General features: G+C 40.7%; 1 protein-coding gene across 2 annotated transcripts in view; it reads left to right on the top strand.

The window, feature by feature from the left end:
• OSBPL1A (oxysterol binding protein like 1A) overlaps positions 1 to 20340 on the top strand; it is a 78057-nt gene that overhangs the window by 26199 nt on the left and 31518 nt on the right. Inside the window, exon 16 of one of the 2 annotated variants that reach the window (XM_054285002.1) lies at positions 1519 to 1625. In XM_054285002.1, the coding sequence (XP_054140977.1) occupies positions 1519 to 1625 (107 nt within the window). Of the gene's footprint in view, positions 1 to 1518; positions 1626 to 4000; positions 4129 to 20340 lie in introns of those variants that run through there. The other variant, XM_054285003.1, reaches the window with a different exon arrangement.

Raw genomic sequence — 20340 nt, forward strand, 5'->3', positions numbered from 1 at the left:
AGGTTCTTTTTTAAAGAAGAAAAACATTTTTTTAGAGGAAATACACAACTTAAACAACCAATACCCATAGTAAAGCAAAAGCAGCTTCCATTCCTAGAAACTACTAGTCTTGGCCAATAGCAGTAATAAGTTCCTGTTTTCCTTCCAAGGGAGGTTTGTAACTTGCTAGGTCAGTGAACTGTTTCTGGAATCATGTGTAACTTCTGTAGGTTGCAGCAGAGAGAACTGCTCTAGTTCTCCCATTGTTGTGGTATTTTTAAAGTATTTGAATCCTCTGGCTCCAGAAGAATGCAAATTTCGGAGTTAGAAACCCTTCTGTGTGGCGTTTTCCCTAAAATCATTTGAGTAATATAAAAATGGCTATGTTGGCACTTGGTGTTTAAAATTCTCTCCCTGTTTCAACATGCTGTTCTGAGTCCAGGGACTTGGCATGCCATTCTGAATCTTTGAGACTTATGCATCTTGTATATTACAAATAAAGATGTCCCCTGCACTTAGTGTGCTGCCCCTCCTTCTAGAGGCACTAGCAGTTCTTAGCAGCTGCTGGAAGAGTCAGTTTGAGTCAGTGGTGAGCTCTGGTTTCAGAGACCACAGTTAGTGTGTGGAAATGTACTGTATCTTGTCCTGCATAAGCAGTATAAGTTGAAAAATGAACTCTGGTACTGTCACTGATGGACCTCTTAATGTTCAATGGTGTGACATCAGCTCGAAGCACCTGGGTTACTAAATGATGTCAACTGATCCTGGAGTCTGCAGGCACTAAATGTTGCAATTATTTTAATTGCAACAACTATACTTCCTGAGAAAATTACTTACTTGATTTCCAAGGAATTGCTGCGTATCAGAAAACTTCACAGATTGACTCCAATAATTTCTACCACCTGACTGAGTTATGATTTCCTGCTGGTTCTAGACATGCAGTTCCTTCTTTAAATGGTCATAGAAGTCAGGATGTGACATGACAAGCTGTACTACTTACACATGAGTCCATGAAAATAAGGTCTTTCCCTTCCCCCACACTTGTTCAGTGTGCTTGTAGTTACAATTCAATGTATTTTTCTCAAACCTGAATTTTCAGCTGCACTGAGCACTGTGGTAAGCTCTTTCTCTTCTATGTAATACATGGCAGAAGGCAAAAAATAATCTAAATTTTACACTTCTATTTATAGTAAACCAGTGCAGAATCCTTTTTATTTAAATTCTGTCAGCTGAGGCTTTAAAGTCTAGTAAGTGGTTAAAAGGAGATTGTTGCTAGTTCCTTTCCCAGTGTCCTGCTGCCATGGCTTACTGCCTCTGCTTTCTAAACCATGCTGAAAGAGAAACTCAATCTATTCATGTGCCTCTTATACCAGTACTAGGGAAAGGATGCAAAAAAAACCCTCCCACAGATCTTGCAATGCACCAGCCTTCCTGTAACATGTGAATGTTATGTCTGTATTACTTAGAGGAATAAATAATTTAAAGAATCCTGACATTTACAATGTCCTTCTAACATTACTAATATTTTTGTGCTTTCAGGAATATCTTCTCCCCTTCTGCAGAAAGTTGATGTGGTCTCTGAAGTATCCCAGGAAACATGTGAGGCTCTGGCTGAGTGCCTTAACCTGTTCACAAAGCAAGAAGGGGTATGTATTGTGCTGCTTGGGTCTATAAAGGGTTTAACAGCTTAGCATATTTGTCTAGTTCCCTGTTTACCTGTTACAAAAATAAATACACAGACCCATACCACTCCATGTTGCTGGTAAGCTGTCCTTTTGCATTCTGAATGGGACAAAAATTTATTCTCATAGAGAAACACTGGGTATATGCCTTTGCAAAAGGATGTCTTAGTATTTGGGTGTTCAGAAAAGAGACATTTTGGTTACAAGCTATTGCTTGCAATGTTCAAACTGAATGCTTGAATTCAATAAAGCTGTTGCTTTGCTGATTTGAAGGTCAAAATATTGAGAAAATTAGGTTTTGGATTTTTTTTTAGTTTTTACTAGCTAACGGAAGTGTTGAACAATATTGCTTCTGAATTTGTTTTTCAGACCATGTGCTTAGTGGGTGTGCAAATGCTATTTGTTGAACTTCTGGCTTTCCCAGTAACAAATGTCTTGTATAGTGTTAAACATCATGCAAACACTTCAATTTGGGAATATATGTCAAATTCACTAGTTCCTAGAGCAGGAGAGCTGGTATTTTTCTTCCTTCTTGACGATACCCTTGTACCATGGAATAAGCTTGTCTTCCTGTACTGTGGTAACTATAATCCCCGGGTTAGGCTCTTACTCTACTGTCCTCAGTAAGCTGTGTTTCAGAATGAGGTTTGTGTTGATGCTGCTTGTCTTCCAGTTATTTAACAGTGAGCTACAAACACTGGCTCCATTGTCTAGGTTTGGTTTTTTTTCATTCCTTTCCAAGTCCTTTGTTTCCAGTCATGAGTCTTTTAGACTTACTTAGGTTCTAGCACAGTGGAACAACCATTGCTTTTTTTTTCACATTGAGTTTTTTCCTTAAGAAAGTCTGATATTAAAGTTGCCAGCTTCATTTGCGGATGAGGGGGAAATTGTTACAACAGTGGGTGTATAGTGTTAGTTAGTATTCCTTAATTGTGTTGGCATCTTGCTTCAAGCCAGACTAAAATAGCTTTCCAGAATGGTGTATGGCAAAGCATATGGTGAAATTGTAATGTCACCTTACTTGAACTTGAATAGTCTCTGTAGGTGTAATAGAGGCCTTATTTTAATCTGGAAGCACATGGTTTTGGGCACAGAGGGATAGGCTGAGGTGTGAACTTGTTTTTCCACCATAGCTAGTGAAATCAGTCGGTCATGACAGGGAGAAGATGTGATCCTGGAGAATTTTTTTCCTTGGTATTTTTAAACTTCAAACTACTAAGTTCAGAAATATAGTGCAGGCTTTTTAAAATGACATAATCTCTTCCTAAGGCTTGCAGCTTTCCAAGAAGCTACATTCATTGATCATTATTGTTCTTAAACCCACAGCATTTGGCTTTGTTGTCCTTTATAAGTCAGGGCCCTGGTTTTTTGCTGCTGAGGGTTGATTTCAGGACTGTAGTTTTGTTGGCATTTTAAAAGCAATATATATACAACTTTGCAGTCGTATTGTGCATGTCCCATGAAATCCAGTTATCTCTAGACTTAATGTTTTCTCAAGCCTGGTGCCTTTCTATCTTTCCTCTTTAAGGAGAATTCTTTTTCCCTCTAATTTAAATTGTCAGCATACCAGAAGCTACTGCTTGACTTATGAGGAGAGGCTCCTCACTTCAGTAAGGATAACCACAGCGAACGCACTTTTTGCTCTCTAGAGGAAACTTTATTTAGTGTTACTTATCACTGTGCTTTGGCAATTGTAGCATAATCGCGCAGTCTGCAGATGAAACTGCTAACGCAGCACTAAACCAGCCAGCTTCAGCCGTCCTCCACTTGCGCTAGAAATGGTGCATGAATCTCCGATCGCTCCGTCTGCCCGCCGCTTCTCCTTGCCCGCGGTGCCGCCGTGCGGGGCTCGGCGGGCGGGGGGCGCGGTGCGGGCTCCGGGCGGCCGCGGGAAGGCGTGACCTCCCCGCTCCGCACGGCGGGAGCGGCTGTGACGCCGCAGAGCCGGGAGCGGGGGGCGGGGGGAGCTTCCAAAAATAACCCACTGCGGCGGGACTCCGTGCTGCGGGGCGGCCCCGCACGGCTCCGGAGCCCGCACAGCCCGCGGGCCGCCCCGGGAGCCGCGGCGGTGAGCGCCGGGCAGCGCCCGAGCCCGGCGGCGGGGCGGGGGCGCGGCAGGGGCGGGCGCGCTCGCTCCGTCAGGCCATTTTTAGCCGGGCTGGGAGCCGGCGTGGCCGCCCCGCCGTTCGGGGCTGGTTTCCTGCTCCTCCTGCGCCGCCGCCCCGCGCCCGGCGGAGCCCGGCGGGAGCGGCGTTGAGCGGAGCCGCGCCCCGGCTGCGCGGGGCGGCCGCCACTTCCCCGCCCCGCCCCGCCCTGCGCCGCGCCGGGGCGGCCGCGGAGCCCGCGGCGTGTGGTGCAAGGTGAAGGGGCCGCCCGCGGCGTGTGCCCGCCCGGCAGGTGCTGCCGCCGCTGCTGCTACGGCCCGGGCGGCTTCCCTCGGAACGGCGCTGCCCAGAATCGTCCCGCGGTATGTAGCGTTCGCGATGGGCTGGGGGCTGCTCTCTGTGGCTCTGCTTCCTTCTTGACATTGGGATGAACCCGTCAGTGTCAAAGAGATGCGAGCACAGATACTTTTTGCCAAATAGTTAAAACATGCGAGGGGAAAAGGGAATGTAACTTGGTTGCTTTAATCTGAGTACATGCTGGGGCGTTGGTGTCGGAGGCAGCCTGCACAACTTGAAACGTTTTCTGCAGTGACTTTGGCACAAGGTTAGTAAGTAGTGTTTCAAAGCAGGATTTGCCTTGGACTATTTCTAGCAAATATCAGAACCTACATTCCTAAAGCAGTTTGATTCTAGCAGTTTTTGCATCCTGAGTTATTTTATGTAGTTGTAGGAGGAGTTGAACTTAAGATTCTTTTCACGGTATTCTCTCTGCTAGATTTTCTGAATGAGTTTAAAATTCATCTCTAGTACTTGAACTACCTGTACTGAAGCAGTGTGAAATTGATAGAAAAAAATTATTTATTTAAAGAAATTGCCTTTTCCTTTTTTTGCCTTGCTTCTTCACTAACCAGTGCTTAAGTAAAGTGTGTAGATGAGTATCTTGACTCTTAAGTTTCGCTTTTACCATCAAGGGTTATATGTAACAGTAAATTAAGAAGTCGTATTGCATGTGTAGAACAGTGTAGAACGTGTAGCAGTTGTAAGATGGTTTCATTTGTAGTCTGTTTGTGGCTTTGATCTTCAGCCTTTGCAGTTGTTGTCATTCTTTCCAGTTTGTTTTTGTCTTAAAAAGGGGACTTGTTTACAAGCTGGTGAAAAGCCTTAGCTGATGAGATAAGGAATACAGGAAAGGTTTCTTCACTTTTTTCATTAAATGAGTTGTATATTTCAGCTATGAAGAATTTGTCATAACAAATTAAGCTTGTCACTTTCACAAAACTTTTTAATGTCAATATACCGTGGGTCATAGTCCTTGAACTTAGTTATCTTTACCATGGCGTAATGTGCTATCTCTTGTATGTACATCCTGTAAATAAAAAATGTGCGCACAGTTCAACTGGTAAATACCAGTCTCTGGAAGTTCAGTGCACTGCCTTAGTTTATTTCAGATTTCTTGGAAACATAATTGAATGTTAGATGTGTCTGTATGTGTTCTTGTGAGTGAATGCTTGCATGCTCTTTGGCATATAAATAGTTGTCTTTAATATATTTCTGATTTGTCTTCTGGGAGACAAGTGTGAGCACGGCTGTTATCACTTAAACCTCCTTCCTACCTTACTGTATTGTGAATGAAGAAGGTGCCTGTAGGCTATGTCCAGATGACTCCTTAATGAGGAATTTTATTATCTGTTTCTTTGTGGGGGTGCAGATGAGGAGAGCAGTGATGAGAATCTGCAGTCAAGGGAGAAATGCTGATAAAGGCACCCTGTGCAAATCTGCTAGAGAAGTCCTGGCATCCATCAGCAGTCCTTTTCTTCCATCTGGCAATATCATCAGCTACATTAACCTCTATAAGGTCTAGGGAGCCTCTGGTGTGTGTGGGAGGGAGAGATGAAGAGGGGTGAGGGACTGAAATAAAATGAGAGAAGCTAAGAAAAAGGTTAATGATAAGATTTCCAAGTTAGGTCTAGTAGGGGGGTCATGTATTGGTTGGCTTCTGAACTAGACCTAGAACTATAGAATCCATACTCCCTCAGCTGATAAAACCACTGCCTTTGTTTTTCTGATCTTTTCTCTTTGTGTTTTGAAACAAGTAGCTAGCCCTATTTTTTAATTTTTATTCCTTTCAATCACTGGAGCACAGAGGAACTAATGTTGTCCATTCTGTTCAGCTCTTGCTGAAAGTAGCGGCAATCCAGGGAAAACCTCAGCCTGTCAAGGCCTGTAGGCAATGCCCTGAACAACTGGAATGCTGTTCAGGTTGTGTGCTTGTGGGAAGGAGAACAGTTTTCAGACAGTTGATGGTTGGACTGACCACAGCAAGAGCTGTTTGGTATTGAGAGAATCGAGGTGTACCTACATCAAGAAAACCTTTCTTGGCTCTTGGTCAGTAACTGACTTGATCCTGTTGGATCCCTTCTCCTCCAAATGAGTGGAAGTGTACTAGGAACACTTAGTGCAGTTTGAATCTTGTTTGAAGGTTACAAGTTCATTGGAAGCTTCTCTATGCTCAGATGGGCTCCCTAGTAAAGAATGGTATTTTTCCCTTATGCAAGGAGCAGAGGATATAAAATGTTGGGGAATGCTGTATAGACAGTGTGTATAAGAGAACAAAGGTACTGACAGGAAAGTCATTTGGTTTTTTTCTCCTGCTAGAATGTTGACAGTTCTTTGATGATTTGTGCTATACTAATTTTTGGGTTCTCTATATGCACATCTTTCATCTGGGCTAAAGCTCTATAGTGAAGATATTAAAGTTCGAGTAACCTGATAGTGAGATGTTTGTGGATGGCATAGTGTTCTTCCTCTGAAAGCATTATTTTCTACCAGTGTACTGCAGCCTTGCAGGTATAAAGCCAACTACCGGTCTGTGAAGACAATGTCCTTACCAGTAGAGGCAGGAGTTTGGCAAGTCCAAAGTATCTCAGAGGTGAGGGAGTTAAAGAGCATAACTTCTTTTTTCTGAGATTTCCCTAGAGCAGCCAAGATTCAATAGGTCACCAGAGTGGGAAGTGAAGCTAAGCAGCAGCAGCCTTAGACAGAAGCTTTTTAAAATAAGAAATACTGAGTCTCCATTCAGGGGAAAGATAAGTAAATATTACTCCTGTTCTTTTATGAAAGGGCATTATGTATGTTGACAGAGTGCTTTTTTTGAAGCATTTGATAGGTTTTGAAGCAGTTGGTAAGATCCTTGGGCAAGTGCTGTATTGGAAAGGCTTCTGGGTGAAAGATGGTTCTGGCTCACAAAAGGATGCTCCAATGTTACTATAGGCTAAAAGGCAAGTGCTTCTGGTCTTTTTAATACTGCAGGGTCCCAGCTCTGGAGACTTTTTTGGTGGGTTTGGGTTTTTTATTGTTTTCTTATTTGTTTGTTTTCTTCAAGATTGCTGATACAACATATCACCACCTGCAAGGAAGGAGGTTACTTTGAAGTGTACAAAGTGACATACTGACTTGTAGTGACACAGAGACTCTTACTGACCTGTAGCTCAAAGAGCCTGCATGGAAGCTGGTCAGACAGCTTGTCTGAAGGCATTCCCTGCTGCTCACTTTGTAGCCCAGCTGGAAGCCCACTGCTAAGCTGCTCTTGCACTTTTCACAGTGGGTTAATGCTTGGCCCATAGATGTGTTTTTTGTTGGCGGTTGTTGTTAAGCAGCCTTGTGTAAACTAACTTGGAATCCATTCATGGGCCTCTGGGGAAACACAGTGTAAAAACATACTGGTTTGAAATGAGACTCCTCCTTAATGTGCTTCTGCAGCTCCTGCTCTGAGGTTTACTTCTAAGATCTTGTGTACCACTTGTTTGAGTACTTAATTTTTAATGCTGAGAAAACAGTCTTAGCTGAGGCTGCAGGGGGAAAAACTGAGCAGCAATCAAGTTTAATGGAATAGTTCTTGATAGAGTAAGCTTCTCAAATATGAATTAGGAATTCTGTTTTCTATGAATGTATTTGTGAAATTATGCCCTTGTCTCCCAGCTAATGGAGACAAACAGAAAAAGAAATGTATAAGATGGATATTTTCTCTAAGTGTTTTCACTACTTAATGCTATGAGAATATTGTTTGTTTTTTTCTCCTGCTTAGAGAACAAACTGGAATGAGAAGGGTACACACTTTTATTCTTCTGATGTCATTGTGATGTATCATGGCATGTAAAACTGATCAGCTTGTTTTCCATGTTCTGGTTTAATTTGTACCTGATGTGTTTTGGAAGAATGGTTGAAGAGCAGAGTTCTAAAACTTGTTTGCTCCAAGCCAACCAGTGTATTATCAGTTAAGGACTGGTAACAGTTCAGGAAAAAAATTAGGCCCTGAAAAAACCCAGGAGGCTGAATCTCTATGCATATCACCATATTTGTTAACTTTGTTTGCTGGGATTTTGCTTGGCAAGCGTGTTAGTTAATTGACTGCAGTCACAATCTGGCTAAGTGGTCTGGTTTTGTGTCTCAGCTGCATAAAACATCAGAACACCAAACTGGATAACTGTGGTCAAACGCATATACTAATTCTCTGAAGATGTATCTTTCTTCTTGACCTCTCTTTCTTGAAACTTGATTTATGAAAAATTCATATATAAGGAAATAAGGCCTCTTGTTCTATGTAAGTCTGATAAAAGCTATTTTATGAGAATAATTTCTCATAATTGATAAATAATTTCTACATGTATGAAAAATAATAATTTCTACATGTATGAAAAAAAAATTTCATGTAGTCTATCCAGTATTGGATATTAACACATGCTTTTGGGGGAGACAGAACTTTAACTCTTTATTATGCATGTATTTTGTGTGAAGCTGTTTTTAAAGCAGAGTTTCTGGGCAGTGTAAGTAACTTAAGGCTTTGTGCCACTTATCAGTTGTTCCATCATCTTAAATTTGTCATGTAGTGAGATTTTAGTATATTTTAGTTTTATTGGTTTCCTTAAACATCAGCGATGCCAGATCTCTTGCCTTATGGGCTAATAAGCTGTCCATGTGTAGCCTTTCCTTGAGTAAAGAAGATTGACTGAATCTAAACTTACTTTCCTGATGTTCTTTCTCATTTTTTCAGTTGGCTTATTTTAGTCACTTTGGTTCCATGAAATATAGGGGTGTTCCAGCTATGAAGTAAAAATAAAAAAAGGGGGTGATTTCCATTTAGACAGTCCTAGTGTTTATGGGAAGGGTGTGTTGTCCATTGTGTTTTTTGTTTATAACCTAAACTTCACCAGGTCACAGTCATGGTATTTTAACCAGAACTGCTTTTTGGACTTTTTTTTATTCTGACTTATTAGAGCTGATACCATTTTTATAATCAGGGTAAGCAATGGTGGAGTTTGACCTCTTGTGTGGTTTTTTTGTGTCCAAATGTGTACTTGTTGGCCTCCCTCTCCCCACCCCCCTAGAAAACCAGTGACTTTAAAAGCTTTATTTGTTTTAATATTAGTATTCAGAAGTGTGTTATCTCTGCTTGCTCTGCTGTCCACCGATGAAATGCCTTAGTGTAATGCTAGCTGCTGAGTCACTGACAATATCACTAGAATTGGTAAATGGACTGTGTTTAGAAAGCATTTACACCCTGAAAATAAATCACTGGTGTTGAAGTTTTCCTTGAAGGTACATGCCATGCCTGTTCATAAAGGAATGTTAGTAAGCTCCTTCTACATTGCTTGTATTGTTCTTAATGTCACTCTCCTTGAAATGCAGCAATAATACACTTTAATAATAAACGCTTTCAGTGTTATGTATAAATGGGAAATACAGGCCTATGCTCTCCACATTGGTTGATTAGCACACACAAAACAAATTATGCTCCATTTATAGTGAACTGAATGTTACTGCAAATAAATGGTAAGGTAGAGCTCCTCTTACAAACAGAGTGTATCCATTTGTTGTGAACATCCTGATGAGGCCTGTATAAAGATGATGCCTGGCTTTCTAAGCACAGCCCTCATCTGAACATCTTGTCTTTGGGAGTGACACCTGTGATGTGCTTACCTTGTTTGCATAGCTTCATGTTGAACCATTTGTAAGGTAAATGGACTCAGTGTTTTTTAATAGGAATGTTTTCCCTCCTCTCGTGCTTGTCAGGGCTACATTATCAATGTTAAAATGTGAACATCAATGCAATAACTCTTGGATCCATAGGTGTGCTAGGAGACTTTGAGAATGGCTTTAGAGTGTGCCTATTTGAAAGGGTCTGCAGTGTACCTTCATGATGTTGGGGTACTTTAGTAGACTGCAAACTTTTTCATCTGCTTCAAGGAGTTTTATGTTGCCAAAGCTACACAAGCTTCCACAACAAAATCTTGTTCAAATATGTTTGACCTTTAAATAGGAATACGGCTTCTTGTTAGTCTTGAAATATAATAGTGGTGCTATTGCACATCCCTCTTTTTTGAGTCAAAAACTATGGTGAGAGAAAGGGTAGAGAGAACAAAACTACTCTAATCTTGTCTGGAAATATTCAGTGTAAATGGTCAGAGTATCAGCCTCCAGGTCTTGTGCAGAGCTGCAGCAGCAGAAAAGCATCTGCAGGAACTTGGTGGTTTTCCCTTGATAGACATAAACTAATGAGATACCCATAAACAAGGCTTTGATCATTGTGGTGAGGACAAATCTTGAGTTGTCAATATAGTAGTATACCTCGTCTAGGTAATGTGGTAATCCGTGTTTGTGAGTAGTTTATACCTTTCTGGAAATGCCAAGATTATTAATTGTGGATGTGTCCTGTGCTATGCATCCAAATTGGATTGTGTGTTTTTCCAGTGAAACACCTTGCTGCAAGGTCAGACAAATCAAATTGAGGTTAAAATGAGCTGGCTGTTTCAGACAGCTGGAAACCTTAGACAGCAGGCATCTGTGCCTATGGATAGCAGAAATCTAGTTTTGTCTGACCTGAATCTCCTCCACCCCTGAAGTGACATTTTGGACTAAGGCCTAAACCCTAATTTCACAGAAGAGCAAAATGGAAATGGTTGAGGTTGGAAGGGACCTCTGGAGGCCCTCTGGTCCACCCCCCCTGCTCAATCAAGGCAACCTGGAGCTGGTTGCTCAGGACCATGTCCAGATGGCTTTTGAGTATCTCCAAGAATAAAGGCTCTATAACCTCCGTGGGCAGCCTGTGTCAGTGCTCTGTCACCATCACAGTGAAAAGAAGACATTTTGACAATCATAGAGGATTTCCTGCCTTTCAACTTGTGCTCATTTTTTTCTCTCCTGCCACTGGGCACTACTGAGAGGAGCCAGGCTTCAGCTGTTTTCTCATCCTCCCTTCAGGTATGTATATAGATGAGATTTGCCCTGAGCCCCCTCTTCTCTAGTTTGAACAATCCTTCGACATACAAATACTTAAGGGGCAGTCCAGTACAGTAATGTTAGAAAATTTCAAGGAACCCTGTGTCCAAGATGAGCTGATAATATGTGGTCAGTGCTTTTCTAGTATTGTCTTTGTTTACACATGCAATTTAATGAATCTAAAAAATGATATGTCATTCTAGACTGTCAGATTCTGTTTCAGCTTGTAGTGGGGAGAATTTAGAAGTTTAATCTGGGGTCACTTCTTCCTCTGAACTATAGATGCTGCTGGATTCCATATAGGAGAGTAGTAAATAGAATACTTAAAAGTAAATAACGTTGCTGCAATGTTCTTGAAAAAAATTTTAAAAACTCAAACACAACAACAGTATAAATTCTCTATCACATAAGGGTGAAAGTGTTTGAGATCATTCATAAGTAGAAAGGATCTGTTCCACTAATGAGAACAGTTGGATTATCTAGTTCTGCACTGAATTTCCGTACTCCAGAGCATATTTATCTGTCTGCTCTAACTGCTGGACAAATGTCTGCATGACTGACTCTAATTCCAGGAAATGTCTTATTACCCTACCCAGGGCCTGGCTGAAGTCTGCTGGCTGTTGCCTGCTTAGGAGTAAGGACAAAAACAGTGTCTCAGAGAAAAATCATCCCTAAGAAGGGGCAATCTTCTTAATGCTCCAAGTCTTCTAAAATCTGAAGTAGAAGTGGGATTTTTGCATCTGTATTGGTCTTTGAAGTTTGATTCTTTAATATTGGAAATGTGGGAAGAACGTGTTCTGGACTATAGCAGAAACAGCAAAGAATGCTTTCCAAGGTGGATTTTATTTGGAGACAAGAACTCCAGCATTGCATTGTAAAACTCACTGTTGATTTCTGGCCTATGTAACATTTTTTCACTTCAATTTGGTTGGTATCCAAAATGAAATAAAAACTGGCAAGTGAGACATCTTGAGTTTTTCAGAAATGCAGAACAACTGTACAGGCATGCATGTTTGTTTTGGAATTTCTCCTTACAAAACCCATCAGTTGGACTTAATGAATGATGAATAATTAACAAGATTCCCAATGCAGAGCTTGTACAACAGACAGCCAGCCTCAGAAGTGTTAATTTTTTTTTAATAGGAAGCTGTTTTCACTGAGTCAACAATTGAGTCCAGCAGCACTACTAAGCCAGTAAGAGCCAACAATAACATGGCAAAAACATGACATTTGCTTCAAAAGAGAAAACATTACATGCACTTGCCATAATCCAGTTGGGAAGAAGTGTGGGGGAGAGATTACAAAGGGGTTGATCAAAGTAATCAGTGGTGTATACGGAAGAATGCTTAAGGGAAGTAGTTAGATCAAAACTGCCTTAAGATCTATTTTCAAAACAGTCCTCAAGAATAAAAAGAAAATGTTTCCTGTATGCATTCTTAAGAGCCCTTACATCTTAAAATCTGGTCTCTCTGTAGGACTAGCAAACTTCAAAGATGTCCAGTCCCTCAAAAGGAGACGACAAAAAATTGTCTCTACCAGATCTGAAAGCATGCAGCAGTGTGGTGTTCTGGTTCTGCTGGTATCAGTATGATAGATCAGCTTCAATGAGACCTTTAGTTTGAGAAAAGTTACTTGTGGCATATGCCTCTGAGAACATAAACTCACTTAAACTCACTGGGGCAGTGAAATATCCTTGCGGTGTGGTTTTTCTCTGGTAATCTCGTAGGTCTGCAACTCAAAGCGTGCTTCCCAAATGCGTGCATCGCTGCAGATGTCATTGACTCCCAGCTTGTTTTGGCATTAGTATTGGCAAGAGTGAATAGCAGCAATATTTAATTTCAGCATTACTCAGAATAGAAACAATACTTCACAGAAAATGACAAAAACAGAAGGCTTTTTCTTTGAAGTCCTGGTATTTGACTAATCAGTATTATAGTACTGGAACTCAAGTAGGGACAGAATGGGCTCTGGAGACTGGCAACTTCTGTAGCTCTCAAACCTAAGTGGACCTTATGGCATTTATCAGATTACAGTTAAAATGTTAAAGTAAAATGGGAAAAACAAATACATTTGAGAGGAAGACTTGGAATTGCCATTGAGTCTCACTTTAGAAACAAGCCAGAAAGAGCTTTTTTAGGTCTTGACTGTGCAGAAACACTTTGAAGAAAGCAGTTTCTCTGACAGAAAACTCAAATCCAAGATTTTTAGCCAAAACCAGCCTTCTAATCTGCAATCAGCAATTATTCTCTGCAGTTTGCTCATGTGCTTTTAGACAGGTTCCTGGCTGGGAACTGCGACATTCTCCACTGGTTAAAATTGCAGTGCTTCAACAGCCTCTGAATAAACAGACTTTGACATAGCCAAATGTGGAAACAGGAGAGGGTAAGGAAGGCAGCAAGGTCCATGTTGAGGAGGAAGTGTTAGTGTCTTAGGAGGGAAAGGTGGGAGGCAAACAGTCCTTGTCCCTAGCATGTGGCCAGTTCAGAAACTGTTATTCCCAGCAGTTTTGAATGATGAATTTTTATATTAGACATGTACACTGGGATAAGGCTGCTGCGTGCTCTCAGCATCTCTGGTTTTTCTCTTGAATATCTGATCTCTTACAGCCTAAATGTCTGCCTGAGTTGACATGATCCTGCCAAAGTAAGAGTTCCTTCTGTGTGGATAGCATGACTTTTGCTTCTACTGCTGCTTCTGCTGTATTTTTCTAAGTTTTATGATCATACCTGATCCTTTCCTTTATTAGCAGAATTTAATTTATATTAATAAATCAAATATAGGGAGATACTACAACTGTGTGCTCAGAAGAATGAAATGTAACAGTTCCAAATCAGCCCTGCTAAACTCGTCCTCTTGAACTTTGATGTGAATGTTCGTGGTTGACTAACAATGAACTCTTGTGTTCATCTGGGGAATGACTGAGGCAGTCGTATGACTTGTTCTACAAAGTCTTTGCTTTCCTCTATAGACTTCGGGTTGGGATGTAAGAGAACAGATTACCAGGACTTTAAATTGGTATGTATGGGGTTTGGTTGTGTGTATGTGGGTCTTTCAGCCTTTGTACAAAAAGAAACTGTATTGGTGATGTTTTCTGTATATGGGTCTGAAAGCAAGCCAGCTGTTGCCTCCAAGTGTTTTCTCTTTTGAATATGATCATCTCAGTGAGATGTGGTACTCTGATGCTGTAGAGTCGGCTGGCTGGACTTTGGAGATGAAGACTGATGCTGTCTTGTGATACAGTAAATAACCATTTGCCTATCACCAGTGAGCTCAGCTTACCTCCTCAATTAAGTGATCACATCTTGTTTTGCTTTTCAGTAGTTGGAGTAGCAGTAGTTTAATTCACTTTCACTTTCTAACTATGCTGGATTTAGGTGTGATAGATCTCTGAAGCTGGGTAACTGACAGGCTTATGGCACAGAGAGGGGGAAAACCTGAGCAAGAAGTAATGGCTGAAGTAAATAATGACCTCTTTTGGATCAGTCCTCTGTTCCCTGGGAAAAGCCAAGGCTGTGATGAAGTTTACAGGAGCTGGTTTACTCCAGCAAATGAAGAGTTAGGATGCAAGACTTTAACATATGTTTACATAGCAGACATTTGTCACAAGTCCCTTGTGCTTGATGGTGCTGGGGAGTAGTGAGTCAGCAAGAGGTTCTTTGTAGAAGGGCTTGTGTATAAACAGATCAGAACTCTGAAAGGTTTGTGTAAAATATTTACATGCTTTAGGAATCTGGGGATGTCTTCATGAAATTGATTGCATCTGTTTGGGAACACTCTGTTGTTGCTTTAATGTGTGCTGTCACACTTGCAGTTTTTTGATGTGCCATAGGAGTATTCGTAAGTCACTCATTCCTTTATCTAGTGCCTCAAACACCTGAGGCATACTTGCAAAGCAGCATTCTGAAACTAGAACTGTTCCTGCTTTTTGAGGTGGAAGATTTAAGAGAAAAGCATGATTATACATATTCATATCATATACTGATGTGTGCTTAGTGGGAGTTAAGTCCCATGAGAAGAGGTAAAAATCAATCCTTTTCTAAAATTTGTTTTCTTTCTGGGAAGCATCTGGGAAGTATTGAAGTTCAATTATGGTTAAAACTATGAGAACTTTTGGAGTGAGTTCTCCTTGAGAACAACTGGTTTCAGTTTTCACTTCAGTAGCAGGCTTAAGCAGCAATTTGGTACTATTCCAGGTAGCAGAAAGTCTTAACAGCACTTTTCTTAGAAGTCTATCCTGTAGAACTAGTGCTGCAGTAGCATGCTTTGAAGTTAGTTAGCAAAATATGTAGAACTGTTCCATTTCTAAACAGATACACCTCGAGGAAAATAGTCTTTATATTTCTACCTTTGTTCAAGACACAGAGGCAGGCTTGGCTCTTTATAAAACTTTTTAGTTTTCATTCTACATTAATAGATTTACTCAGCACTAGTTCAAACTGAACATCACAAGGGACTGGCTTATGCAAGAAGGCACTAGCAATAGGGACTGTATTGTACTAACAGCAAAATTACAACTGTGCTTGTTAGAATAGACAAACTGTGTATATATCAAACTCTGCATCGAGGTTGTGGTTTCCACTCTTTGCCTCACATTTTTGGTAGGGGTTTTCGTTTGGTATGAAAATCACAGAAGGGACAGAGTTCTTGCTTTGGATTCCTGGTGCTTTCTGTGACGAATCTTCTGTAGTGCAGTGTGTTACAGTGCAGTGCTAAGTTCTGTCTTTCAGTCTAGTATGTCCTGTTGGAGTAGCTGACCCTGGAAACGATCAGCTTCAGAAGAATAGATGTAGTGTGAAACAAATGGCAGGTTTGATTTGCTTTACTTTATTATTGCACATATAAAGCACTGGGAGATGTTCACATAAAAATGCCAGTTCTACTATAGCAGTGTTTTTCTGATTCCTTGGTCATGTGTTAATTTCCAGCCAGGTGTTAGACTAGCCCCTGCCTTCCAGCTGAGAACTAGCACCTCATTTCTGTGCTTTGCGGCAAATATCCGATCAGAAATGACATTTTTGGGGGGATGGAATTTCTGTGGCAGTTGGACGAGGCCATTCATTTTGAAAAGCAAACCCTCCCTTCTGAGGCATCAGAGTGGTTGGTGAGGCGGTGTCACGGGCAGCTCTCCTGTGCTCAGCTTACTGCAGAGCAGGGTTGGTACGCAGTGTTCTGACATTCCAGCAGAGTCTGCCTTCAGATCCCCTCATGGTTTCTCTGTGAAAGAGGAGGTACTTCCTTTCAGCACAACTCTGAAGTCTGTGTGCTTTGGGCAGTCGCTCCTAGCACTGAAGTTGAGTGCCTGAAAATAAAATTCAGCTAAATCACACTGCGGTGTTGTGAAGTCTGTCTTTTCTCTCAGTCCAGGAGAAGTAGGATCTAAGGTATGCTGTCTTTTAATTTACTGTTCTAATGTTGAAAGCATGTAGCACTGCATATTATTGGGTGTCTGTATTTGTTTTATGCCTTGCTTGCTGTATGTTTGCTTTAGTGCTTATTTTCAGCTGCAGCAGCATGTTGTTGAGATGATCAGTTATTAGCTGAGCATAGAGTGGTGTGATCCTTTCCTACCCCACAGAAGTGCCACTGTTGTTGTGCATTAATTTAAATTAAAGGCATCCAGCACCAAACAAAGCAAGTATTTTGTGTATTGTACTAAGATGTCTTCAGGATGGACAGAGAGGCCTTGGTTACAGGCTGTGCTGATATAGTTCAAGACTTTACCCGTTAAAAAAGAAAAAAGGGAATAAAAAAGAGTGGTTTGGTGCTTGTTACTGGTCTCCTACCTACCTAAGTAAGACTGAGGGTACAGAACAGAGTGGGACTGGTGTATGTTACACACAGATAAGCTTTTTGATATTTTGGAATAAGCATAGGAAGTTTTTGCCAGTAGTACACAATGAAGAAATTAACTTTTAAACCATGCTCTTGTGCTTAGCAGGATTTCAGATATTATGGAACGGCAATAGAGTATCTGCAAATAGTTTGTTATTTTACTTTAACAAAAGAAAGAGCAGTTTGATTGCTAAAATAACTCACTTCTACCATTTAAACTTACAATGTGGAGTTCACAAATAGCAAATTTTACTGTAGTGTTTACAGGAATGTTATATAGGAAGCTGTTGGTAGCAGATTTCTATTCGATTAAACCAAAAGTGAAACTAGCTACCAGACCGTGGATATCAAACATTCAGCTGGAGAAGTATGTCTTTAAAAGTGGATTGTTGCACTGACCTAGATACACTGACAGAGAACCACCAAGACTTCAGTCTGAGGTTATAGCTATGTCTATAGCTGTAAGGATAATGATGGAGTGATTGTTTGCTTCTGTGAGACAAGGGTCGATAGCTTCCATCAGAAACAGGAAATCTGAAGTTTGACTGTAATACCATTCTCTTTGGAGATGGAAACAGGACTGATCTAAAGTGTCCTTGTCTAACAGTGAGCACAAGCCCAGCTTTATTGATAACTATTTGCTGTGGTTCACAACAGCTCCTGACAGGGATAAGGTAGGAGGCCTGGCCAGTTGGGCATTGGGAACTCAGCTGGCCTCATGCCAGGTTCACTTGAGCACTCGGTGCCACCTTCTGTGTAAGGCTCTGAGGAAAGCTGAGAATGCTGCTGGTGGCACAGGCATTGTGGGCACCAGTGACAGGGGTCTAATGGTGGCAGCCGATCCATGGTTGGAGGATGAGGAGCTGAACCCAGTAAGATTTGCCATCTGTCTGTCAGCTCAGGCACCACCATGAAAGGTACAGAAACCACAGCTGTATGACCAGCTGTGCCTTACTCAGGCTGTCAGTAAAATGATTATCCCAATACTTCCTCTTGCTCAGACTGGATTTCCAGAACTGTGTGTAACACAGGTATCTGCATCATTTTGGTGTGATATTTACTGCATTACATGAATATTTCTGTCAGTTCATAAAATGATTTAGTATTCAGCTGATGCAACTTCACAAAATCAGGTGATACTTCACTGAAGAACACTGATCTCTCTGCAATCAGTTTAATAGACTGAAATGCTTCTCAGCTTTGTTTTATGCTCTTCTTCCTGCTTATTACATGAATCCTACACTTTTTGTGTTAATAACAAATTTTAAAGCTAGTCTGGACGTTCCTTCTGTAATCTTGCAGATGTTTTTGTGTTGAGACACTGAAGAAAGACACAATGGGAAAGAAACAGCTTCTGCAAAAGGGATAAAGCTGAAATGCCATCTCCAAAAGTGGTGGTGGAGTAGCAAGGTAGATGGACTAATTCACCTCAGAATCCTGTTCATTGGCCATGTCTTGTGAATGAGAAATAGAGCATGGCAAAATTATGCAAAATGGAAATCTGCTGCTTACATTTTGGGAAAACTTATCACTCAGTTGGTCAATTACAATAATCTTATGCTCTGAAAGCAGCACCAATCTGCCTGCAGTGTTTCATGTTAAACTGGGAAGAGAGTGTATGTGATTCTGAGAAAGCAAAACATCATCATCCCTTTACATTCAATTTACTGTAAGTAGGTTTTAGGAGGTGAACTTCATTACTTTGACTTTTATTATTGACAAAATGGAAGTATCTCTTAAAGCTGCTTGGTGTTCAAAAAAACCCCTGCTTATTTCAAGCAAGGTTCTTTCTCCTGTGTTGTTGAGTATGTCAGGGTTGTGCCAGCTTTATTTCTCCCAGCATTGCTTCTCTACAGGCAAAATCAATAAAATAAGGGTAGTAGAATAGTTTTTTCAATCTTTTTTCATTCTCATGTTGATGCTGTGAAACTGCTTTGGTGCTTAAGGATGTGGTGTTGTTGCAGTGTTTCCTGACAACGGCCCTCAAGGAATGACTAATGTAGAGGTGCCAGGCTGTAGAGATTGGTAGGGCAATCTCTGGACTCTGTCTGAATGTGTGTGTCCATCCCATAACCTCCATACTGTTGAAAAAAAAGGCTATATTATAACTTTCCATCTCAAGCCCCTAGATATTGATTAAGGTTGCTTTAAATCCAGTTTATTCAGTTATGAATGAACATCCCAACAATTGTAAGCAATAAAATTAAGTGGGTTTTCTTTATTCCTTAGCTTCTGGCTAGCACTCTGTTGCTTATGGAACAGATGAAAAGTTTGGGTATTTGTTGCCTACTGGTGTATAATTGCTGTACTAGTAAGTGTCTGGCACTGAGGAGGTCTGGGAGCATACAGAAATGTGAACCTTACTGTTAAGCTGGAAATTGATTTTACAGAAAGAGAATTTATTTGTAGTACACCTTCTGCAATTCTGAATAGCTCTACATTATGATAGGACAGAGCAACCTTAAGGTCAAGAAAATACTTTTTTGGAGCAGGTGTGGTCTTAGGCCTGTGTGTGTTGTTGCTTCTTTAGTCACACAACTGTGACTAAAGGATGCTGAAAGGGTCCAGGGTTTTAGATTGTTTTAATTTTATTTTAATTTGCTATAAGTTTTAGATAAAGATTTAAATCACTCAAATCACTTACCAAAGCATTATAGTATAATGGCATCTAATTCAATTGTACAAATACAGTATTATTGCAAATAGCATTTTCATAACTGATTTTACTTTGCTGTTTAATAAGAATGAAAAGTACCATTTTATTTTCAGTCCTCTATCCTCCCTATATCAGGAGAGCAAAATACTGATGCTGTTTCTCTGAGCTGGTGTTTCCATAACTGTTTGACAGCGTACCAAATGTATTTAGCAGAAACTGCCTAATAACAGATCTTTTGCAATGGCATGTCTGATTTGTATGAAACATTGCAGTAATTGGCTTCATTGGTACTGTCAGAGTGAACTTTAAATGAAAGTGACAGTAACTAGTCCAGACTTTTTTTATTTTGTTCAGAGTGAAACTATTAGACAGTAAGTGACTTACTGGTTTTTCTGCTTTCAATTAGCAACCCAATTTTATACTCTTTTAATTATCATTTAATTGGATTCCCCCCTTATACTCAGAGCCTGGCAGCCAAAACAGCTGATTTAGTATTTGGCACAACTGAGGGGGTGAAAATTTCTTCTATAAATCTTTCTCTAGAGGATATGTTTTCACCAGCATAGAAGCTCTTTTCTGGAAGTGGCAAATCTCTTTTAATATCTCCTTGCTAGCTCCTTTTGTGCTCAGCTCTGAATCCACTGTTTGAGAAGTGGTTATAACCGAGGGGGCTGAAGCCTCCAAAGTAAAGCTTTAATGTAAACTGTAACCAGAGAGGACATAGGAGCAGTTCTTAAATTAGATTCAAAAAGGTAATGTTGGTATATGTGTAAGTTGTCCCTGTAACTGTTCCAAGAGATTAATTGTCATG

This window comes from Melozone crissalis, unplaced genomic scaffold, assembly GCF_028551555.1.
Source record: "Melozone crissalis strain CALT ecotype California unplaced genomic scaffold, PUWL_Pcris_2 ptg000042l_1, whole genome shotgun sequence".
NCBI lineage: Eukaryota > Metazoa > Chordata > Aves > Passeriformes > Passerellidae > Melozone > Melozone crissalis.